This window comes from Typha latifolia, chromosome 13, assembly GCF_019914945.1.
Source record: "Typha latifolia isolate L0001 chromosome 13, TyphaL0001v2, whole genome shotgun sequence".
NCBI lineage: Eukaryota > Viridiplantae > Streptophyta > Magnoliopsida > Poales > Typhaceae > Typha > Typha latifolia.
In genome coordinates this window covers 1119033-1138524 of record NC_133098.1, presented here as the reverse complement: position 1 = coordinate 1138524, position 19492 = coordinate 1119033, and the positions used below count along the sequence as shown (strand labels likewise).

Genomic DNA, 19492 nt, shown 5'->3' with positions numbered 1-19492 from the left:
TATATAAATTTGTAAGATGGACCACCAAAAAGTTGTCTTTAAAACTTGTAAGATGGACCAACCGAATAATGCCATTACTCTACTATCTTATTAAACTTGCAAAAAAGAATATCAAATTGCAAACCTTCATATCAGAAAAGGAAGAATAGAAACTACACCAAACTGCTTATTATGACCTGCTAACTCCTTTTCATCGAGAAGCTGTGACCGTGAACACCAAAAAGACAGCCACAAAAATAAAAGTAACTATCAAGAACCATACACCAGTAAGATTCCCCCAAGAGTACTCTAAAACCTTGCATGCCTGAGAATCGATAACAATGCAGCTCCTTCAGAATTCAATTTATTTCCAGACTCCTGTTAGATGAAAAGGCATAACAACAGTCTTCCACTTACTAAGGTCAAATTATAACGCAAGGATTCATGTGAACAACATCAATATCTTACGAGCGGCAAATAGTGGAAGGTTTAGTACTTTAGTATGAATTAGTGAATACAATATATGCTAATCTGATCTCTGGTTGACGTAACATCTTGAGCGGTGACATCTTGTAGAATAGCTGAGCAACATTTAAGCAAATCCAAATAATAGAGTAAGCAACAAGATTGATGTAGACCTGAGTAACTCATGTTGTAGGAGTTATTATTCATTTTCATGGTGCCCTGCAAATGATGTCATACCTGGCCTCAACCAGATGAGATGCCACTTTAAGATAAAGTACTTCTACAATGCTTCTTAAGCTAGCTATCCCTACCAGTAGTCTTCAGCAAAATTTCATTATCTTTACAACATCGTTCCCCATGCTTGTGCTTTGTCCCCAGGAGGTAAGAGATCACATAGGGCATAGCAAGTGGCATCAGCTTCTAAAACAATAGTCATCAGATGCCATTGGATTAACAGCCATTATCAAGGCAAAGATGCAAAAGTTGTACACTATAATTTACAGCTGCGACTGCAGGTCAAATTTGTAGGCCTGTATTTCCATTGGCGAGATAAGTACGTTTCCCTCTTGAGCTACATCACCCAACTGCTCAATATAACCCAACATTTCTGTATCATCATGTAAGAGATTTAATGAAGTAGCCTTTACATTCAAAGCACCTAAATCCTTGAACATGTAAAAGAGATTCACAGGCTCATCCACGGTAGTCAAACACTGCAAGCCACGCAATTTACAGTATGATGCATCCCATCCCCTCCTCTGCAATAGAATAACAAATCTGGAACCTAGAGCTTGAACCTGAGGAAACTTTATTGGTTGGGGGACTTTGAAATTCACAATATGTAAATCACAGGGTAAAGACAAAGCTAATGGAGAAAATGAATTTCTATGCAGCTTGAAGGATTTTTTTGATGGCTCTTTGCTTACGAATGCATGCATCGGATAGTTCAGGTGGGCACCTACAAGGTGAGAAAGAAGAGATGGTTGGCTGTTCAGGTCTGTATGAGCATTCGGCAATACAGAGACATTAGACTCCCTGAGGATGTGGAATAGGACATTCATAGGACGGTTATCCATCACCCCTTGACCAAGACCACGGCCATCATCATTAACCAAACGCCGATCTAACATAATCTCCAGCCAACCATTTTTCAGGCTTGCAGCCCCTAATGACTGCCTGGAGTGAACAGAAAGCCGGTTACCTAATGAATCCTGCAAGAAAGCAAGTGAAGGCATGGGGTAGTAGTTTCCCTGCAAAGGTATCTTATCGTATGTCTGTCTCCGACTCATCTGAAAGCCATTTAGATCAGAATAAAAAACTCTCTCATTGTTAATATCTGTCTTGAATCTAACAATAAGTTCCCTGTCATTGAATTCATGGCCGAGAAGTTCAACATGGTATTCCTTCTCAACTAGTAATTCCTGTATGGTGTTTTCCCCATTATAAATTCGTGTGCTGTGAGAAACTGGCCTTTTCTCCCACATTGTCTTTGGAAGGGAGTAAGATTCTTTCACCAATGTACCTTCACAGATAATAAACTGTCCTCCCTTTTCAACTATTGGTTGTGCTTCTCCATTTGGTTTGAATAAGTAAGCCCCACTACCAAAGCTTCTATACATGCCTATCTCTTCACCAATAACAGTTTGCTTGCCATCCCTATGGCTTATTTTCTGCAGGAGACCATGATTAATATCAAACGTGAGCGTGTAATGAGAATTACGGATCTCTGCCTGGTCACTGTCCAGTTTCGAACAAAGATATGCTGGAGGGCAGGAGAATGGTTCTGAATCTGTGAACACTTTTAATGCAGCAGGTTTAGCTTTTCCACAGCTAGTATGTCCATGAGCAACATAGTAAGTTTCCAGACCCATGGGAGGAACAGAAGCTCTCCAATAGAGACGATGCCGCCCAGTAGAAATTTGTCCTATGTTATCATGCTGCCACTCAGGGGAAATTTGACTCTTTACACATGATCCATTTGAGTTTAGAACTGCTATGTCAGGTGTAGTAACGATGACCATAACAATCTCATCCCTTGTTTGCTCCAACGGATTAAAGAAGACAACAGAATGTGAGTATCCTTCATGAATATCAAGAACTCTATGCATAGGTTGCACATCATACTTTGATCTTGTCTGCTCTGGCTCAAAATGTGACAGCAAGGTAGGATCTGATTTATCATGGAAATCCCCTAAAAGAACTTCAACTGCCCTAGACATAAATATCTGCAAGTCCTGCAAAGAAGTATGCATTCGAGTCCCATAATCTTCGACAACATGATCCTTTGCAGTACCAGTTACCCCATCATGATGCTGGAAAAGAGCTAGATTCCTCCTTGCAGCTGTCAGCTTGTAAGAGAAACTGATGGGAAGTTTAGCACATTGAGATTTCTGACAATATCCCAGAACTAAGGCAGTCATCATCTCAGAAGCACGGAGTGTCTGTTCTAGTATACGATCAACCGCTTTAAAGAATGGCCTAGAAACATAGTAACCACTCCAGTAATCTTGATTTCTATCAGCATATGTGAAGAAATCACCAGAAAGGGATGGGAAACCTCCTAGTTCTCCAGATCCCAACTCACCAGGCCGGGAGTAGTTTATCTTTTCTGCTTCCTCCCGAAGTGTGCTGAAGTAATCTTCCAGAGTGCCAAACTTGACCTCCGCATTAAGAGCAGGACTAGAGTTTATATAATCAAAAAGCGTCTGATAGTTCCGAAACTGGACTTCTGCTTCATCCATGCTGACATAACGGAAGTCATCCCCTAGAGGAACAAGAAGTGTGTTTGTTCTATACAATGTTGACTTTTTCCTATATTGGTCCAAAAGTTTTGTTGCTCTCTCCTGTACATTGTTTGGATTTGTTTCAATTGGGTCATATCTCCACGGGCAGGCTTCATAACTAAATCCACGCATCCGAGCAAAGTCAAACTGACAACAAATAGCCGGTTCTGGTCCACAGGTGTGTGGAATATCATAAGAATAAAATGGCATCATGTGAACAAATATATCAGTTGTTTCATCTGCATCCCAGCTCTGCCTCCAAATGTACTCCAAATTCTTATTCAAAGCAAGCTCCTTTTTCAGTTCGTAGTGAGTCCTTTGGATTAGCATGTTATGGAAACCCATACGCCGCAGCAGATATGCCATAGTAGCTGAATAACCAAAGGGATCTATTGACCAAGAATTTCTTGGAATAACTCCAATGGTGTCATTTAGCCACATGTTTCCCTCCATTATCTGAATGAAATATTTATGGGGTTAATAGCATTAGTCTCCAGCAAATTAACAACTAACAAGAGTCAATCATTATAAAGGATTAAATCGATATCGCAGAATAACTTCTAATATTATAGTAGTTCTGTACTGATGCAGCAAAATATATGTAAAAGAATGGTCAATGCCCCATGACGTCACTATAATGGAAGTGCAAAGGCATTGCTTTTGGAAAAGGAACCTCTTTCATCTTCAAGCTAGTACTGTGGATTACTAATGCCCATGTGTGGATATATAGTGTCCAAAGATTGAGGTGTGTAATTTGTTGTATTCAATTCTCAAGAAACCAAGGCTATAACTCCCTAATAACTTCAGACTTTTAAACATAATAATACTTATTCAAATACAAAATCTTATCCCACTTGAATGAATACTTGTCAAGGTTTAAAACCATGGCCTCACTATGTTATGCTGGAAATTTAATAAGTTTTCTTTCTATCAACTTCACTAACTGCAGCCCTTTTCATGGATTCTAGCCAAATATTTGGTCATAGAAAATAGTTAAGCATGTGAACTAACATCAACAAAAGCACTAGAGAAGATAAACAAGTACCATTTACCAGGACACCTGGAGCTACCATTTTCACAATTAAGTATCAAAAGAGATAGAAATTGCTTTTTTGGAACTTAATAATGTTAATATGTTCAGATTAATTGTGCATATATCATTTAATCTTTTATCAGAACATTAAATTTGACAGGCCAAGTGTTCATGAGATTTGACTTTTAGGATACCAAACTCATATTGCATTTTGGAAGACCATGATTCAGCTTCTTGCAACAGAAAAAATTTTCATCTGATATGTAGAAATGCTCTTTAATAATGAAAACTGAAATTGACAAAATGTTGGCAACATATGTTATGACAACCATAAATTTAACCCTACAAGTTATTTTCTCTAACTTTCCAAACTTTTATTACAATTCCAAAATTTTGAGTTCTGAGAGGAATATTACACCATGTAATATGCATCACATTTTGTAGATACATTTAGAGGCTAAATCATATACCGACATATGCAACTAACTATAATGACTAATTTTCTGAATATCCAGGTAGCACATCATGCCAACATTGGAATAGAACTCCTTCAGTTAGATAATGACATCATGGAAAATAGACTTGATCTTTAGAAAAAAAATCAACTTTATCTAGAACTTTGGTTCACTAAATTAAATTCAATAAATGTTGTATACTAACAGAGCAGTAGAGAATCTATTATAAGGCCCTTACAGCTGTGAATAGCCAAACATGACGTTAGAATTCTTTATGTCTAAATAAAGAAGAAGTATTGATGAAAGCAAAGTGAATCACATACTATGAAAGAAATTATAGGATTGCATTTAAATGTAATTGAGTAAGTAATTAGTAAACCATGATAAATTGAGATGGCTTTACCTGCTCTATGATGGCAAAATAATGTGAATTGGCCTGCATAAAGGTAAGAGACAATGATTAAACAAAATTACCATTATGTAAATAAATTTTAGTCCTATTAGTAAATAGTAATAGTCATTTTCATATTGTCAGTTAATCAATCTAATAAAGCTTCTGTTGAAATGACTAATGTGTAGCCATTAGTGATATAAAACACAGTGGAAAGAACTCACCATAATCAACCAAGTCTTTCCCCAGCAATATAGAAGTCAATCAGAGCAAATTTGTATATGCATAAATTAACTAAAAGAGGAGAAATTGAGCAAGCATCCAAAGATAATTACAGGAAGTAGTACCGTTTCATGATTTGTGTTCCAGCTGAAGTTAATGTAAGATAATTCGAAGGGTTCTAAATTATTGATAACTTTCATGTTCATAAGAGGAAAGATGGCTTGGTAATTACATATAGATATTTTGAAGCTAACACATCTCCTCTCCAACTAATAATATAAGACCAATTTTGGTATGGATTTAGCTTACCTCGTCATTCATCACCCAACCTCCTCCCACAATCTCCAACTGCCCATTCTTGACCAACTTTGTGAAGCTCTCCCTTTTCTGATCCGATGCATCCCTCCACCATCTCTCCAAATAAGACATCTCCTCCCAAATAAACTTGCGACGGCCATCCTAAACAAGCACAAGCTCAAAAACACCTCAGATCGCAAGAATTACTCGATCTAACACATCAAAGATGTCAAAATCTTCCTCACCTTCGAGAGTGAGTCCACGATCGTATCAAGTATCCGCCGCGACTGCCGATTGTAGTATTCCTCGACGGTGAGCTTCCATCCAGGATCATTATGGGAGTGCGGCACCACGAAGACCTTAAGTTTCTCGGAGTCCCACTCGTCTCCCTTGTACGCCACCTCCCATCCCTGCTTCCACGCGCCGCCATCCACGTCCAAAAACCGGATCCGGTCGTACAAATCCTTGGTGGTGATGTCGACGACGGATGAGCCGATCCCGCCGGACTTCTCCGCGGCGCCATTAGATGCAGATGCGCCGCCGCCGGAGGAGGGGAGGGGACGGCGGATGGCCGGGCGGCGGGTGAGGCGGGGTTTGGGAGGCGCGGAGGAGAGGGGGTTGGGGATGCCGTAACGGATGACGACGGCGAGAAAGAAAAGGAGGGAGATGGAAAGGCCGATGGCGAAGAAGGCGGAGGAAGGCGTGAAGGGGAAGTGGCTCCGGCGGCGGGAGGCGGCAGATGAGGAGGGTTTACGGAGGGGTTTAGGCTTGGCGGCAGCGGTGGTGGGGAGTACGCCGCCGCGGCGGCCGCCGGAGAAGAGCGGCATGTAGTTTGTTTTGGGAAAGGATGTCGTCTCCACTGGAGCTGCAGATCCCGTATAGCGTGGAGCGGACCTGGCGGTTTACTAATGGCAGCAACTATGGATCTGGATCTAATAGTACGGGTCGGATCGAATTGTTTTGCAGACTAATGCACAGGTATAGTCGTGCAGACTAATGTTGTTTCTTTTCTACTAGTTTATACATTTATAGATGTTGTTTAATTTGTTCGTTATTTAGTATCACTTTGCAGTTAGATTGTTCGAAACATAATGATTTATTCATGAGAATCATCTTATTGCAATTAATTATAAATTAGAATAGTTTAAGTAAGAAAAAAAGTTTAATACGTATAGTCGTGTAGTTCATAATCCGACAAACTGATGGTTGTGCTCTTATTACAAGGTATATATGTGGATCTTATAAATCAACGGTTATCACAAAATCAAATACAATGAAAAATGCTCTTATCTGTATAGTCCAGAGAGGTTACTTAAATGTATGGCTCGAGTTTAATTCAACTATCTTTGTCAATATTTTAAATGACAGTCAACGACTTCCGCGGTCTAATGCTTCTATTATCGATGATATTAAAAACTTTTAACAATTATAAAATTATTCATACATCTCATTAAACACACAAATCTCATATACATGCATATACGCACACATATAGCGAAACACAATTAGAGTGAAAAGGGGCATTGGAGAAGCCTTACAATTGAACCAAAATGAGTAGAGAATGAGCATGGACAGATTAGGGCAAAACTACGGTTCGTAAGAGTGAGGGCGACATAACAGTGGCAAGGGATAGTGCAAGAGGAGAGATTACGGGCATCGACTGACAAGGTGGACAGTGATTTAGGCTATATGGAGTGGAGAGGGAAAGAGGCACTATAGGCAAAAAAATTTCATTATCCCATTTTGAGGACTCTCATTCTCAACTCAACCCCAACAAACCTCTATCTAATGGAGGAAAGAGAAATTGCCTACGCGGAGAACACTAGCTGTTAGAGACCGCCAACAATATAGGACAGCTGGGCTGGTAATTTTGGGGCTTGCTAGCTCTTTTTATTCAAAATTTTATTTTATTTCTTTTTCTTTTTCTTATCTAAGTTCATATTATTCTCATGCTTGCAGTCTGTGACCGATGCCTTAATTGTTGGATTAGAATTTAGAACTCAGATCCAACCCAAATTAGTAAACGGGTTTTATTATGCTTGCCACCCGAACCCGACATGATCCACGGCGCTGGCGACGATACAAGAGAAATCCAACGGCTCAGATTGCCTTATCATCCCCACCCACACAAAATGGAAGCCGAACTCCCGATAACAATCCGGATAAATACTTTGTTCCAGATAACAAAGGCAACGGAGCAAAGAAACAAACACCACAAGCGCAATGGAGAGACTGAAGCTTTCCGATGCCTCGAGAGCTCTTCCTCTCCTCTCTGTTGCTTCTTGCCATCGACGCTTCCTATCGACAACGCCGTCCTCCACTCTCCGTCTCCTTCCGGGTAGTTTTTTTCGCTTATTTTGTCTATTTATGGCTCTTCTGTGTGACCTTTAGATAGAGTAAGCACCAATTGCTATTATTGAAGCCTTATTTCAAATGGGTAGTCATCTGAACTGCTTCGTTCTTGATGCGTCCTTGGACTGGAGATTGTTTTGCCTGATAGATGGAATATACACGTGTTTGCGATGCTTGCTGATTGTATTGGTTCTTTAAGGAGAGGATTTGGCTGAAGCCTAAAGGGGCTAATTCAGAGTTGGCTAGTAGTTTGCATAGTTCAAATTTATGATTTCCACATCGGATAATATTATGCCTTAGACTATTGACATGCAATCTGAATAGATGAATATGGAAATATGTGTATGCTCTTATACATGACATGTTTGATCACAGGTTGTGGTTGCATTGGACATGGAATCACTGAGAAATCGTATATCGGGGTTTCTTCGAGTTGCAGGAGCAGTGCAAAATTTCCAAAGAAAGCAGTTTTCAGTATACGGAACTCGTCAGGTTTACCCAATTTTTTCATTTTCTTTTATTGCAACCATTGGTTTAAGCTATCCATGATATGAAACCTCAATCACTGGCTTCTCTGAAAATTGTGAACTTTTTCACTCTTTTCAGCTTCAGTAGAACCTGTGACTGAAGAAGTAGCTGATGGTTTGCTGAAGGACAGCTCAGTAAGTGGGGATGCAATACGTCGTCGGTTCCTTGATTTTTATGCTTCACGAGGTCACAAGATACTCCCAAGTTCTTCTCTCGTGCCAAATGATCCAACAGTTTTCCTCACAATAGCCGGAATGCTTCAATTTAAGCCCATATTTCTTGGCAAGGTGTGTCTAAAGAAAGTTTATTGTTTCAATATATAGTCTAGGAGTTCAGGATCATTGTTTTATAGAGCACAGGCATTATATTCTTGGACAAAGTAGGCTTCTAGAGCTACATTTTATCTTTAGGGAAATCCCAGAGTTATATATGGAAGCACTTCGACTTGTCAGTAAAATTATAAATATGTTAACTCATGTTAACTTCATACAACAAGAGATTGAAAAGAATATATAACAGGAGGTCATGGTAAACTAGAAGACTTTAGCTGTTAAGATTTTCTTGTGATCAACACATCTAGGATATGTTTCTTGAGTAATGCACTTTTGGAAAATGAGAACTTTAAGGACATTGGTGGATGCTGAGAGTGAGCCTAAAAGCTAAAGTTACTCTGCTTGTTTAAGGCAGGCTTGATTCGGAAGATCCATTTCCTATAACTTGTTTCATCTTCCTTAGGAAGGAATGCAGATCCACAGTTTTTTACTATAATTATAAAGTCAGATGACAGGACTCCCCTTTCACCTTATAAATCATAATGATGCAAATATGTAATTTGGTGTTTTTCACTCAAGTTGATCTATCTTTTTATTGCATTTTCTGTTGTCGCATTATGTTCATTGTCAAGATTTTGGCATTATTTTATGTAGGAGCCTAGGCGTGTGCCTTGTGCTACAACCTCTCAGCGGTGCATACGAACAAATGACATTGAGAATGTGGGACGAACAGCTCGGCATCACACATTTTTTGAGATGCTTGGGAACTTCAGCTTTGGTGATTACTTCAAAAGGGAAGCCATTATTTGGGCATGGGAGCTTACAACAAAGGAGTATGAACAAAACCTTATTCCTGCTGGGCCATGAACCCTATATTGGTAAATTTAAGCTGTTTAGATGAAGAAGAAGATTTGCGTAACAATTGTTCTTTGTAACAGTAAATGTGCTTTGTCACCTTTGTGGTATCTTTGAGGTGTATATTCATCAATGGTATGGGGCAATCCCATAGTCTATCAATCAGCAGATAAATTGTGATGATATCTGATTAACTGTGTGGAATTATTGTATAACTGCTGTAACTATTTCCCATTGTTCTCTCTATTTACTCAATTGCTTCTTTGGAGGAAACTAACATATCCTTTTACAGATAATAGATGTTAAGGTATCTTATTATATCATTAAGCATACATTTATTTCTTTAGGGCTGGTCGTTGAGACTTCATATTCTTTTTACCTTAAAATTCTTGTGAACAACATCATATAATCTATCATTTTGAATTTCCACTCGATTTCATGATTTTATGTCTTCTAATTTTAATATCTTCAATTTCTGAAATCCATTTTGCTCTTTCTTTTAGGTTTGGATTACCTCCAGAGAGATTGTGGATTAGTGTTTTTGAAGAAGATGATGAAGCCTTCTTTTTATGGCACAATGAGGTAAATTATGTCAATTGATCCTCTATAACTGTCTTATTGTAATTTATTTTCTTCGTTCTTTTGCTCATGATAGAAAAGTCTATGCTGTCAGATCTAAAAGTGTTATCATAGAGTTCTCAAGTCTCAACTTCTCATCAGAATTTGCTATACAATTTGAGACATCTTTACCTAAAAATAATCCCTTCACTGGTCGTTAGTAACTTCATATTCAGCTGTTATGTTGTCATTTTTTTCAATGCTGCCTAACCTTTTGATCATGATCAGGTAGGTGTACCTAAGGAACGAATCAAGAGAATGGGTGCAGATGACAACTTTTGGAGCAGTGGGGTAACTGGGCCCTGTGGTCCTTGCTCTGAGATTTATTATGATTTTCATCCTGAGAGGGGCTATTCAGATGCTGTATGTATCCTGTGAATTCAAAAGTCGAGAGTTCCAACAATTTCTTTCTGTTTTTATGTGTCCCTTCCATAACTGAAATTAGTGATATTCTTCAATAGTTATATGCAGGATTTGGGGGATGACAGTAGATTCATAGAGTTTTATAATCTGGTTTTTATGCAATATAACAAAAAGGATGATGGATCCCTTGAGTCCTTGAAACAGAAGAATATAGACACAGGCATGGGCCTTGAACGTATGGCACGAATCCTTCAGAAGGTAATTTCATACATTTTTTCCCCTGCAAAATTCATAGCATAATTTATGCTATTCAAGAGTCTGTCAATTGAATCAAGTACTTATTCCTCTATGCTATTGCCCTATGATCTCCTTAATTTGTTTGTCTTTGATAGGGACTACATATATCACATTCTTTTTTCTCTGTTAGAGCAGCCAATAGGTTAAATACTTAAATTAACTGTGCTATTGTTTTGTATTTGATTTTGGACATTAAGGTCATTTTCATTAACTGGACCTCCATGTCACTTTGCAAAAGAAGTCACTTAAAAAAATTGATTGGAATTACAAGAGGAGGCAGCAGATATGTACTTATTCATTATTTTTGCATAATGTCATTGAAGGATATCATGTTATGGAGCACATATAAGGAATTGAGATTTAAATGTTCATTATCTGTTCTTTTAGATTATAATCCTGTCCGTACATTCTGGCCACCTACAATTGTAATCTAATTTGTTCTTATTGTAGGTTCCGAACAACTATGAGACGGACTTAATCTTTCCGATAATAGAGAAGGTGGCAAACTTGGCAAGGACGCCATATGCCAAAGCAGATAATGCTACACAGAACAATCTTAAAGTGTGATATTGATAGAGCTTATTTTTTTTATAACTTATGATGACAAAGGGCATAGCTAAACACTCCTTACATTTTTCTCATTTTTCCAGATTATTGGCGATCACATGCGTGCAGTTGTTTATCTCATATCAGATGGGGTTATTCCTTCAAATATTGGGAGAGGTTATGTTGTTAGAAGACTTATAAGAAGAGTTGTTCGAATTGGTAGGTTGCTAGGTATAAAAGGCGATGGGCAAGGGAATCTTGAAGGAGCTTTTTCACCTGTGCTTGCTGAGGCAGTGATAGAACTTAGCACTGAGATTGACACCGATGTTAAATCAAGGATGGGCAGTATTCTTGAAGAGCTAAAGAGAGAAGAACTGCGGTTTGTACAGACTTTGGAGAGAGGAGAAAAATTATTAGACCAGTTTCTGGCCGATGCCCTATTAAGTGGTGGTAAAAATGGACATAAGCCTTGTCTGTCTGGAAAAGATGCATTCCTTCTGTATGATACTTATGGTTTTCCAATAGAGATAACAGCTGAAGTTGCTGAAGAACGAGGTATTAGTATAGATATGGATGGCTTTAATATTGAAATGGAAAACCAAAGAAGACAATCTCAGGCTGCTCATAATGTGGTCAAACTTTCGGTAGGAAATGGGATGGAGATTGCCAAGAATATTCCTGATACTGAGTTTTTGGGATATGACTCTCTTTCTGCTAGAGCTATTGTCAAAGGCCTTCTGGTAAATGGTGACCCAGTAACCCTTGTTTCTGAAGGTACTGATGTTGAAATCTTGTTGGACAGGACTCCATTTTATGCTGAATCAGGTGGCCAAGTGGGAGATAACGGTCTTGTATACTTATTTGGAGATGAAGATGGAAAACAGAAAACAATTGTAGAAATCAAAGATGTCAAGAAATCCCTTGGAAATATCTTTGTGCACAAGGGTACAATTAAAGAGGGTTCACTAGAGGTTGGCTTGGAAATAGATGCTGCGGTGGATGCAAAATTGAGGCAGAGAGCTAAAGTATGACTTCTATTTTGTCTTTTTTGCCTTTCTTTAAAATTCATTTTCGTGGCGTTTACAATTTTACATTGCGTTGTTAACTTGTATTTCTTGTAGGTCCACCATACTGCAACACATCTGCTACAGTCAGCCCTTAAAAGTGTAATTGGTCCAGAAACATCACAAGCTGGTTCATTGGTAGCCTTTGATCGCCTTCGGTTTGATTTTAACTTCCACCGCCCACTCTCTGATAATGAGTTAATGGAAATTGAATTACTGGTGAACCAATGGATCAGTGATGCAACACCGCTTGAAACGAAAGTGATGGCTTTGCCAGATGCCAAGGAAGCTGGTGCAATTGCAATGTTCGGTGAAAAATATGGTGAAGAGGTTGGGATTGCATTATGTTATCTTTTGTGTTTCACTCTTATGGGCTCTAAACACATATGGTTTCTGTTCTCAAGATCTGCTAATAGCTTTGAATTTAGATATGCTAGTACCCAAACATGCATCTACTGGTGAACATATGCACACACAAATATAAGGAAAAGAATGGCAATAAGAAAGATCAAAATCTTGATATGTAAGTTCAACAAGTAAATATGTACATGTCTGAAATGATGGGTTATGTGGAAGATTAGCAAGGAACCGTCCATTCATATATTTAAAAGGGATGGATTATGAATTTATTTGTATACTGTACAAGGTGAATAATTGATCAGCATATACACATTTGTTGAGTTCATTTTCTTGATGACAGTGTATCTTGTAGGTCAGAGTTGTAGAGGTTCCTGGTGTATCAATGGAACTGTGTGGTGGAACACATGTTAATAATACTTCCGAGATCCGTGGCTTCAAGATAATATCGGAACAAGGCATAGCATCTGGAATCAGGCGGATTGAAGCTGTTGCTGGTGAAGCCTTTATAGAATATATTACTGCTCGAGACAACCATATGAGACGTTTGTGCTCTTTACTAAAGGTTCATTTTCCTTTGACCTCTCCATCTTTCCTGATTTGTTTTGCTTGGTCTCCTTAGATTCTCGTGTGCCTTGAAAATAAATGCACTTTGAGCATTCTGCCTTTATCAAGATTCAGTCTGTGTATCTTAGGGAACTTTGAGGTTATGTTTGTTCATTCCATGCACTTGAGTAGGATCAGCATGTTGCTTCCTTCCTCTCTCCAACAGCCAGCAAAATAGCTAGGTCTCACAATATGCGAGCAATTATCTTATCAGAGCTTCTGACTAATTTCTACAGCTAGATCCACAGTTTGTACCTATCTCCCTTAATTTTATAAAATTACTTCTGATTTATTCCTGACTTAATGGTTTCGCCAAAAATGTTCATAACCAAAAACATTTCTTGTTCTTTCCCATCTAAAATACTGGATGGTTCACCTTTTGAAACACAACCTTTGCTTAGCAACTTTTGAATCTCATTCGTCTTTAATCATTGATTCATGAGATACATGTCTTACGACATGTTTTTGTTTCATTTTGAAGGTAAAAGCAGAAGATGTGAACAGCAGAGTGGAAAATATTCTTGAGGAATTGAGAATGACTAGGAATGAAGTTTCATCCCTATGCAGTAAAATTGCAGTACTTAAAGCATCAACTGTAGCAAGCAAAGCCATTGTTATTGGATCTCAAAATGTCAGGTATTACACCTTTTTGACATCTGACATTTTCTATTGCTCAATTCAGCAAAAGATGGAGACAAATAGATCAAAAGATAGTTTAGATGAAAATTTGTTATTCTCAGGATGGTTGTTGAAAGTATGGATGATATGGATGCTGATGCACTAAAAAGTGCTGCCGAGTATCTTGTGGACTCTTTGCAAGATCCTGCAGTGGTGGTTTTGGGTTCAAGCCCAGGAGAGGGCAAGGTAAGCTTGGTTGCTGCATTCACTCCTGGAGTCGTCAAAATGGGAATCCAGGCCGGGAAGTTCATAGGAGGTATAGCTAAATTATGTGGCGGAGGTGGTGGAGGTAAACCCAATTTTGCCCAAGCCGGAGGACGGAAGCCAGAGATGTTGTTGGACGCCTTGGAGAAGGCTCGAGCTGAACTTGTCACCGCTTTGTCGCCAAATGCCAGCTGAATTATGTTTCCAATAACCATCTTGATGCACTAAACATCAAACTTCTACTAGCTCAGAAGAGGTGATATTTTCTCGGAGGGCTTACATCAAGGTGCACATAACATAACAATTAGTTCTGCGGCAAGAACATTATGTGGTAATGCTCTGGATAACTTTCAATTCTTCATGGTGAGCAATTACTAATCGAAGGAAGAGGTAAGAGAGGAGACGATAATGACGAGATGTAATTTTGGTATTCTTCTCAAAGATTTTTGTGGATATGAAGCCCCTTTACCTTTCTTAAAGTGGTGTATTGTACATACATATTTGGATTACAAATTTGAATCAAGTTTCTTGTTGTCCACTACGAGTGGTTGTTTGAGTTATGATTGCTGTACTTCTAATTTCACGGTACCTTAATATACTCGTCAGGAATTTTCGATCTATTGACCTCTCTCTATTTTGAACTCAAACCCTACATTGTTGGACAATAAATGGAATCGTATACGGAATAACAAAATCAAAATTTAAGAATGAGGTCCTCTTTTTAAGTCCACATTGAACAGAATTAGATTTCTACTGCGTTAGTTTACCGGATAGGAAATATATTTTGTACATTTGAATGCTGCCACTTAATTTTTGGTGCAATTTTCAAATTCCTCGAAACAAAATTAGCTCTTTTACGTTTAAATTTATACAAATTCGTAAACACGAAATGGCTATGGCGGGCATGCAACGGCTTTGGAGCGAATCACGTGGCAAACGCGCTCCTCCTACGTAATTACAGACCACGTGCCACGCCAACAGATTCCCTCGAAGAACTCACCAACCCGATCGGAAAAATGACCGAACTACCCTGCCATCTGCAACGGCCAACGAAGCAAACCTCCCGTAAATCCTCGTACGGACTAAGGCCATTCCCGTCCCGAGAAGTTCCTATTAGCGCGCGCTAATTCCAAATTTTGAATTCCCTCAACTCCCGACCCGATTCGAGCACAGAGCTTTTTGCTCTAAAAGAATTCCAAATCCTCACCCCGCCAAAATAAAATACCTCCTTCCTCCCCCATCCGATCGCTGTAGCTTTTTAACGGCCACAATTCCATTCCCTCCTCCCTCTATTCCTCTTCGATTTCAGATGTATAAATCTCTTTAGTGTCTAAAGAAGAAATTTAATATCATTATTACTACCTCTCTCTCTAGAAACCAGACTGGGAACGATGTCTTCCCCGCCTCCGCCTTCGTTTTTGGAATCGGGATGCCGGCACCACACCTACAGCCGGAAGCAGAAATCTTTAGGCCTCTTGTGCTCCAAGTAATCGTAGTTCTTCATCTGAGGATTTCTTCTTTTGTTTTAACTCTTTTTTGTAATTTTTTCTGATTTTTTGGGGGGTTTTTGTAGTTTTGTGAGCCTTTATGATCGAGATGATGTGGAATCGGTGGGTTTGGACGACGCCGCGAGGCGTCTGGGAGTGGAGAGGCGGCGGATCTATGATATCGTCAACGTTTTGGAGAGCGTCGGGGTGAGATCTGGGTTTCTTCTGCTTGCTTTCTTGCGAAAGGTGGTGTTTTTGGTGATACTTTTTTTTATGGGGTTTAGTTGAATCTTGGTAGGTTCTCGCCAGGAAGGCTAAGAATAGGTATTCTTGGATCGGGTTCTCGGGGATCCCCAAAGCCTTACAGGACCTAAAGGTTTGCCCTAATCTTTCCCCTCTCTTGGAATGCTACAGCTCTTGAAACATTAGCCCTGCCAAAGCGCTGATCTCTCGATCCGTTTATTTTTCTCATCTGGATCAGGAGGAGGCATTGAGGGAGATCTCTGGCTCCTGTGCTGAAGACCCATTTGTCAAAGTAGGTCCAAAAGATTTTTTTGTACTTCGACAAGAAAGAAGTAAACTTTTTGTGATTTTTTTTGCTTATTGCTTAAACTCTACTCTGTAATTTGCATAAATAAAGGTTTCGGATGATGAAGAAGATGATAGATCGGTGGATCAGAGTGGGGATTTTGAAAATGAAAAGTCAAACCTGGCTGCTAATGCTTCTTCTTTGAGCAATGCGTGCTGTAGGGCAAGAACTGGTACACTCATTGATAGTCACTATTTAGATGACATTTGAGTTCAAATTCTGGATTGGATCTAATATTTTCTTATTTAGTTTCAGACCAGAGGAAAGAGAAGTCCCTTGGCCTGCTCACCCAAAACTTTGTTAAGCTTTTCCTAACAACTGATGTAAGGCAATCTGCACCTTAACTTTGGCATAGCTGTTTGTGTTGTACTGCTTCTGATTTCTGTGCCATTCTTTGAGCAGGCAGACACCATCTCTCTTGATGAAGCTGCGAGGATACTTCTTGGGGATGGTCATGATTCCACCAATATGAGAAGTAGTCACCCTTTCTCTGTGTATTCCATGTATTTTGCTTGTAAATTTACTCCTTTATGACTCATTTTTTACTCCTTAAGATTATAATGCAGCTAAAGTCCGGCGGTTATATGACATAGCGAATGTGCTCTCATCGATGAATCTCATTGAGAAGGTAGCACTTTCTGACTATTTTGTATGTATGGAATGGATAGAGGCAGAAAAATAGCAAGTACTCTTACTTATACTAGTTTCTTTGAATTGGGTTTTGTAGACACAACAATTAGAGACAAGGAAACCAGCATTCCGGTGGTTGGGCACCAAAGGGAAACCAAAAGTAGACAACGGAGTGACAGTTGCTATACCCCCAAGTAAGAAGCAGCAGAATAAGAGGGCTTTTGGTACCGAGATCACCAATATGGCTTTCAAGAGGAGCAGGTTGAGTTCGTCAGTGGATAAGAAACCTAACAAAGTGCAATTGAGGAATGATAATTTGAGAGAGTGCAATCTGACGGCGCAGAAACAATTACAGGGCACTAAGGGTGGCTACGTATTTGGGCCTTTCCGACCGGTCGAGACGAAGAAAGTAGGTGGTGACGGTGAGAAAGGTGGAGAGAAATTTCAAGACTGGGAGAGCTTGGCTTCCTCCTTCCGGCCTCAATATCACAACCAAGGTTTGCACTATATCCACTCGATCTTTTCTTGTACATTTATATATCCGTAAAAGGATGGAAGATCAAAGTATTGTTCCTTTTTCCTCTGTAAAAGAATTAAGGTGTATTTCTTTTGCATCTAGATGATTGTATCAAGTAGATTAAATCATAATCAAAGTTTAGCTACGGTTGGATTTCTCATTGTTTAAAAGAATTTTAACTCTCGCATGTAGCATATTTTACCCCTTAGAGTGCAACTTCGTTGCAAGTCCTATCATCCCTAAGGCTTAAGAAATACTTGTATTAGTTTTGTGATTTCTTGCTCTTATCATCTTATATTCTACCACCTAAGTTGGTTTACTGTTGTTCTCCTAATTACATTATGGGTGACATAATACTTCCCTAATTACCTGTAGTTTGCTTCTGTTTTGCAGCATTAAGTGAACTTTTTGCTCATTACGTGGAAGCGTGGAAGTCATGGTACTTTGAAGTTGCTCAGGGAAGCACCGTAATGCAACAGCCTTTCACTAAGTCTGTAATCAACCAATTTTTGTAGACTAATCTTGACTCATCATGTTCCCTTGCATGTCTTGCCCAGTTTACTCCTGGAAGGATTTGTCACAGGAGAACACCTTGACTTGGTCTTGGGTTCTATTGTATTCACTCAGTACAGGAATCCAGAAAGCCGTCAGCATAAAATCATATTCCTTTGTTTATTGTCTTCTACTCTTCTTGATGTTGTATTGTTGCCCATTGGTGTATTTATCAAACCGTTTAACTTATGCATTATTGAAGCCATACAGCATCATTCATATTGGAAATAATGAATGATGGAAGACCGTGATATTGGCTTGGTAACAAAGCACAGATTTGGTTCTATTTCTTTGGGTACCTTTTGATTTGAATGTGAGAAATATTTTAAACTTGGTTAGTAAATACCACAAGTTTTAAGGGCCGTTTGGCTACATGCATCTGGAAAATTATATCTACACTTATAAACGATAATATAAAAATTAGTTTTTAATTTATAGAAATTTATGAAATATCTTTTTTAAAAGCTAGGATGGGTTTATATGTATTATTTTGACATCCACTTGAATTAAGTAGGTATCAAAACATATTCTTTTAACTTTTAATTTTAAAAAAAGAGAGAGGGAAGATATCAGATTTTATTATATTAATTTCTCATTTAACACTACAAATAATGTATCTTTAGAAATATGAAATAAATAGCCCCTTAGTAATTAAATTGAAGTTTATTCCAAGTTAAGTTTAACAGGTGTGAGAAGAGAAAAAAAAGTACAAGTTTGTATTAGTTTGAACAATGATAAAAGAGTTTTTAAATTATAAATGAAATGATTTACATTTACATTTACATTTATGTTTATAAATTTAATAACAATATTTTGGTACTAATATATTTAATTATGACATATCTTCAATTTTAATTATATTAGGGCCCGTAAACACAGTAGTGTGATTGTTGAGGGTGAAGGAAGTGCTTGATCTATCTAAATCTGATGAGTCTGGTGTTTCCAAAATGAAACCTTCAAGTTTAAGGTTAAATGACGAGTGCCTTTGAGTTAAATTATTTCAGGTAATAGAAATTCTGGATTTCTTTAGACCCACATAATCAAAATTGCAATCATATGGTGTCACTACAGACACATATACATATAGTCACTTCTATATTTGTTCAACAAGTAAGCTGCCGATACCTCAGGAAAAACAACAGCAGCACGATTCTTTTCCGTAGAACGATAACATGATGGCCAAATGCAATAAATGAAGCCCAGCATCATTAGCATCACAAACCATAACAGATTCTACTAGAGTAGACATTACCTGTGGTACACCCAGGTAATGTTCGTGGAAAGTTCACAGACGAAGGGCCTCTGAGCAGCCAATGGTGTAGGGCAAATAGGATGTAATAGTCAGACAGATC

At 38.6% G+C, this 19492-nt stretch overlaps 3 protein-coding genes across 6 annotated transcripts; 2 read left to right on the top strand and 1 right to left on the bottom strand.

Moving 5' to 3' along the window:
* Window positions 1–313: 313 nt before the first annotated feature.
* On the bottom strand, window positions 314–6541 carry LOC140799692 (alpha-mannosidase 2). The gene is made up of 4 exons (XM_073154121.1): window positions 5871–6541; window positions 5638–5787; window positions 5119–5151; window positions 314–3683 (listed from the first exon to the last, which is right to left on the bottom strand). Exons 1-4 carry the CDS (start codon window positions 6450–6452, stop codon window positions 942–944), a joined length of 3507 nt encoding a protein of 1168 aa, XP_073010222.1. The 5' UTR covers window positions 6453–6541; the 3' UTR covers window positions 314–941.
* A 1261-nt stretch (window positions 6542–7802) lies between these two features.
* On the top strand, window positions 7803–14906 carry LOC140799694 (alanine--tRNA ligase, chloroplastic/mitochondrial). The gene is made up of 13 exons (XM_073154122.1): window positions 7803–7963; window positions 8353–8469; window positions 8584–8792; window positions 9432–9610; window positions 10136–10214; window positions 10479–10613; window positions 10722–10871; window positions 11361–11471; window positions 11561–12481; window positions 12578–12850; window positions 13233–13442; window positions 13965–14119; window positions 14224–14906. Exons 1-13 carry the CDS (start codon window positions 7849–7851, stop codon window positions 14558–14560), a joined length of 2991 nt encoding a protein of 996 aa, XP_073010223.1. The 5' UTR covers window positions 7803–7848; the 3' UTR covers window positions 14561–14906.
* Window positions 14907–15546: 640 nt separating this feature from the next.
* LOC140799695 (E2F transcription factor-like E2FF) lies at window positions 15547–18371 on the top strand. Of its 4 annotated transcripts, none has more exons than XM_073154126.1 (10): window positions 15547–15851; window positions 15939–16059; window positions 16151–16228; window positions 16334–16387; window positions 16493–16613; window positions 16697–16764; window positions 16844–16916; window positions 17008–17069; window positions 17169–17568; window positions 17982–18371. In XM_073154126.1, exons 1-10 carry the CDS (start codon window positions 15757–15759, stop codon window positions 18101–18103), a joined length of 1194 nt encoding a protein of 397 aa, XP_073010227.1. In that variant the 5' UTR covers window positions 15547–15756; the 3' UTR covers window positions 18104–18371. The 4 variants fall into 4 exon arrangements, with proteins under 4 accessions (XP_073010227.1, XP_073010226.1, XP_073010224.1 ...); XM_073154125.1 differs by having other exon boundaries at window positions 16691–16764; XM_073154123.1 differs by having other exon boundaries at window positions 15616–15851; window positions 16691–16764; window positions 16996–17069.
* The last annotated feature ends 1121 nt before the right edge of the window (window positions 18372–19492 follow it).

Coding starts and splice junctions, on each gene's coding strand:
- LOC140799692 (XM_073154121.1), bottom strand. CDS start 6,452: ATGCCGCTCTTCTCCGGCGGCCGCCGCGGCGGCGTACTCCCCACCACC. Junction 5,788..5,870: donor TCGTGGACTCACTCTCGAAG/GTGAGGAAGATT, acceptor GTGCTTGTTTAG/GATGGCCGTCGCAAGTTTAT. Junction 5,152..5,637: donor GTTGGGTGATGAATGACGAG/GTAAGCTAAATC, acceptor ACCTTTATGCAG/GCCAATTCACATTATTTTGC.
- LOC140799694 (XM_073154122.1), top strand. CDS start 7,849: ATGGAGAGACTGAAGCTTTCCGATGCCTCGAGAGCTCTTCCTCTCCTC. Junction 8,470..8,583: donor CAGTATACGGAACTCGTCAG/GTTTACCCAATT, acceptor CACTCTTTTCAG/CTTCAGTAGAACCTGTGACT. Junction 10,215..10,478: donor TCTTTTTATGGCACAATGAG/GTAAATTATGTC, acceptor GATCATGATCAG/GTAGGTGTACCTAAGGAACG.
- LOC140799695 (XM_073154123.1), top strand. CDS start 15,757: ATGTCTTCCCCGCCTCCGCCTTCGTTTTTGGAATCGGGATGCCGGCAC. Junction 16,388..16,492: donor CTGAAGACCCATTTGTCAAA/GTAGGTCCAAAA, acceptor GCATAAATAAAG/GTTTCGGATGATGAAGAAGA. Junction 16,765..16,843: donor AGCTTTTCCTAACAACTGAT/GTAAGGCAATCT, acceptor TTCTTTGAGCAG/GCAGACACCATCTCTCTTGA.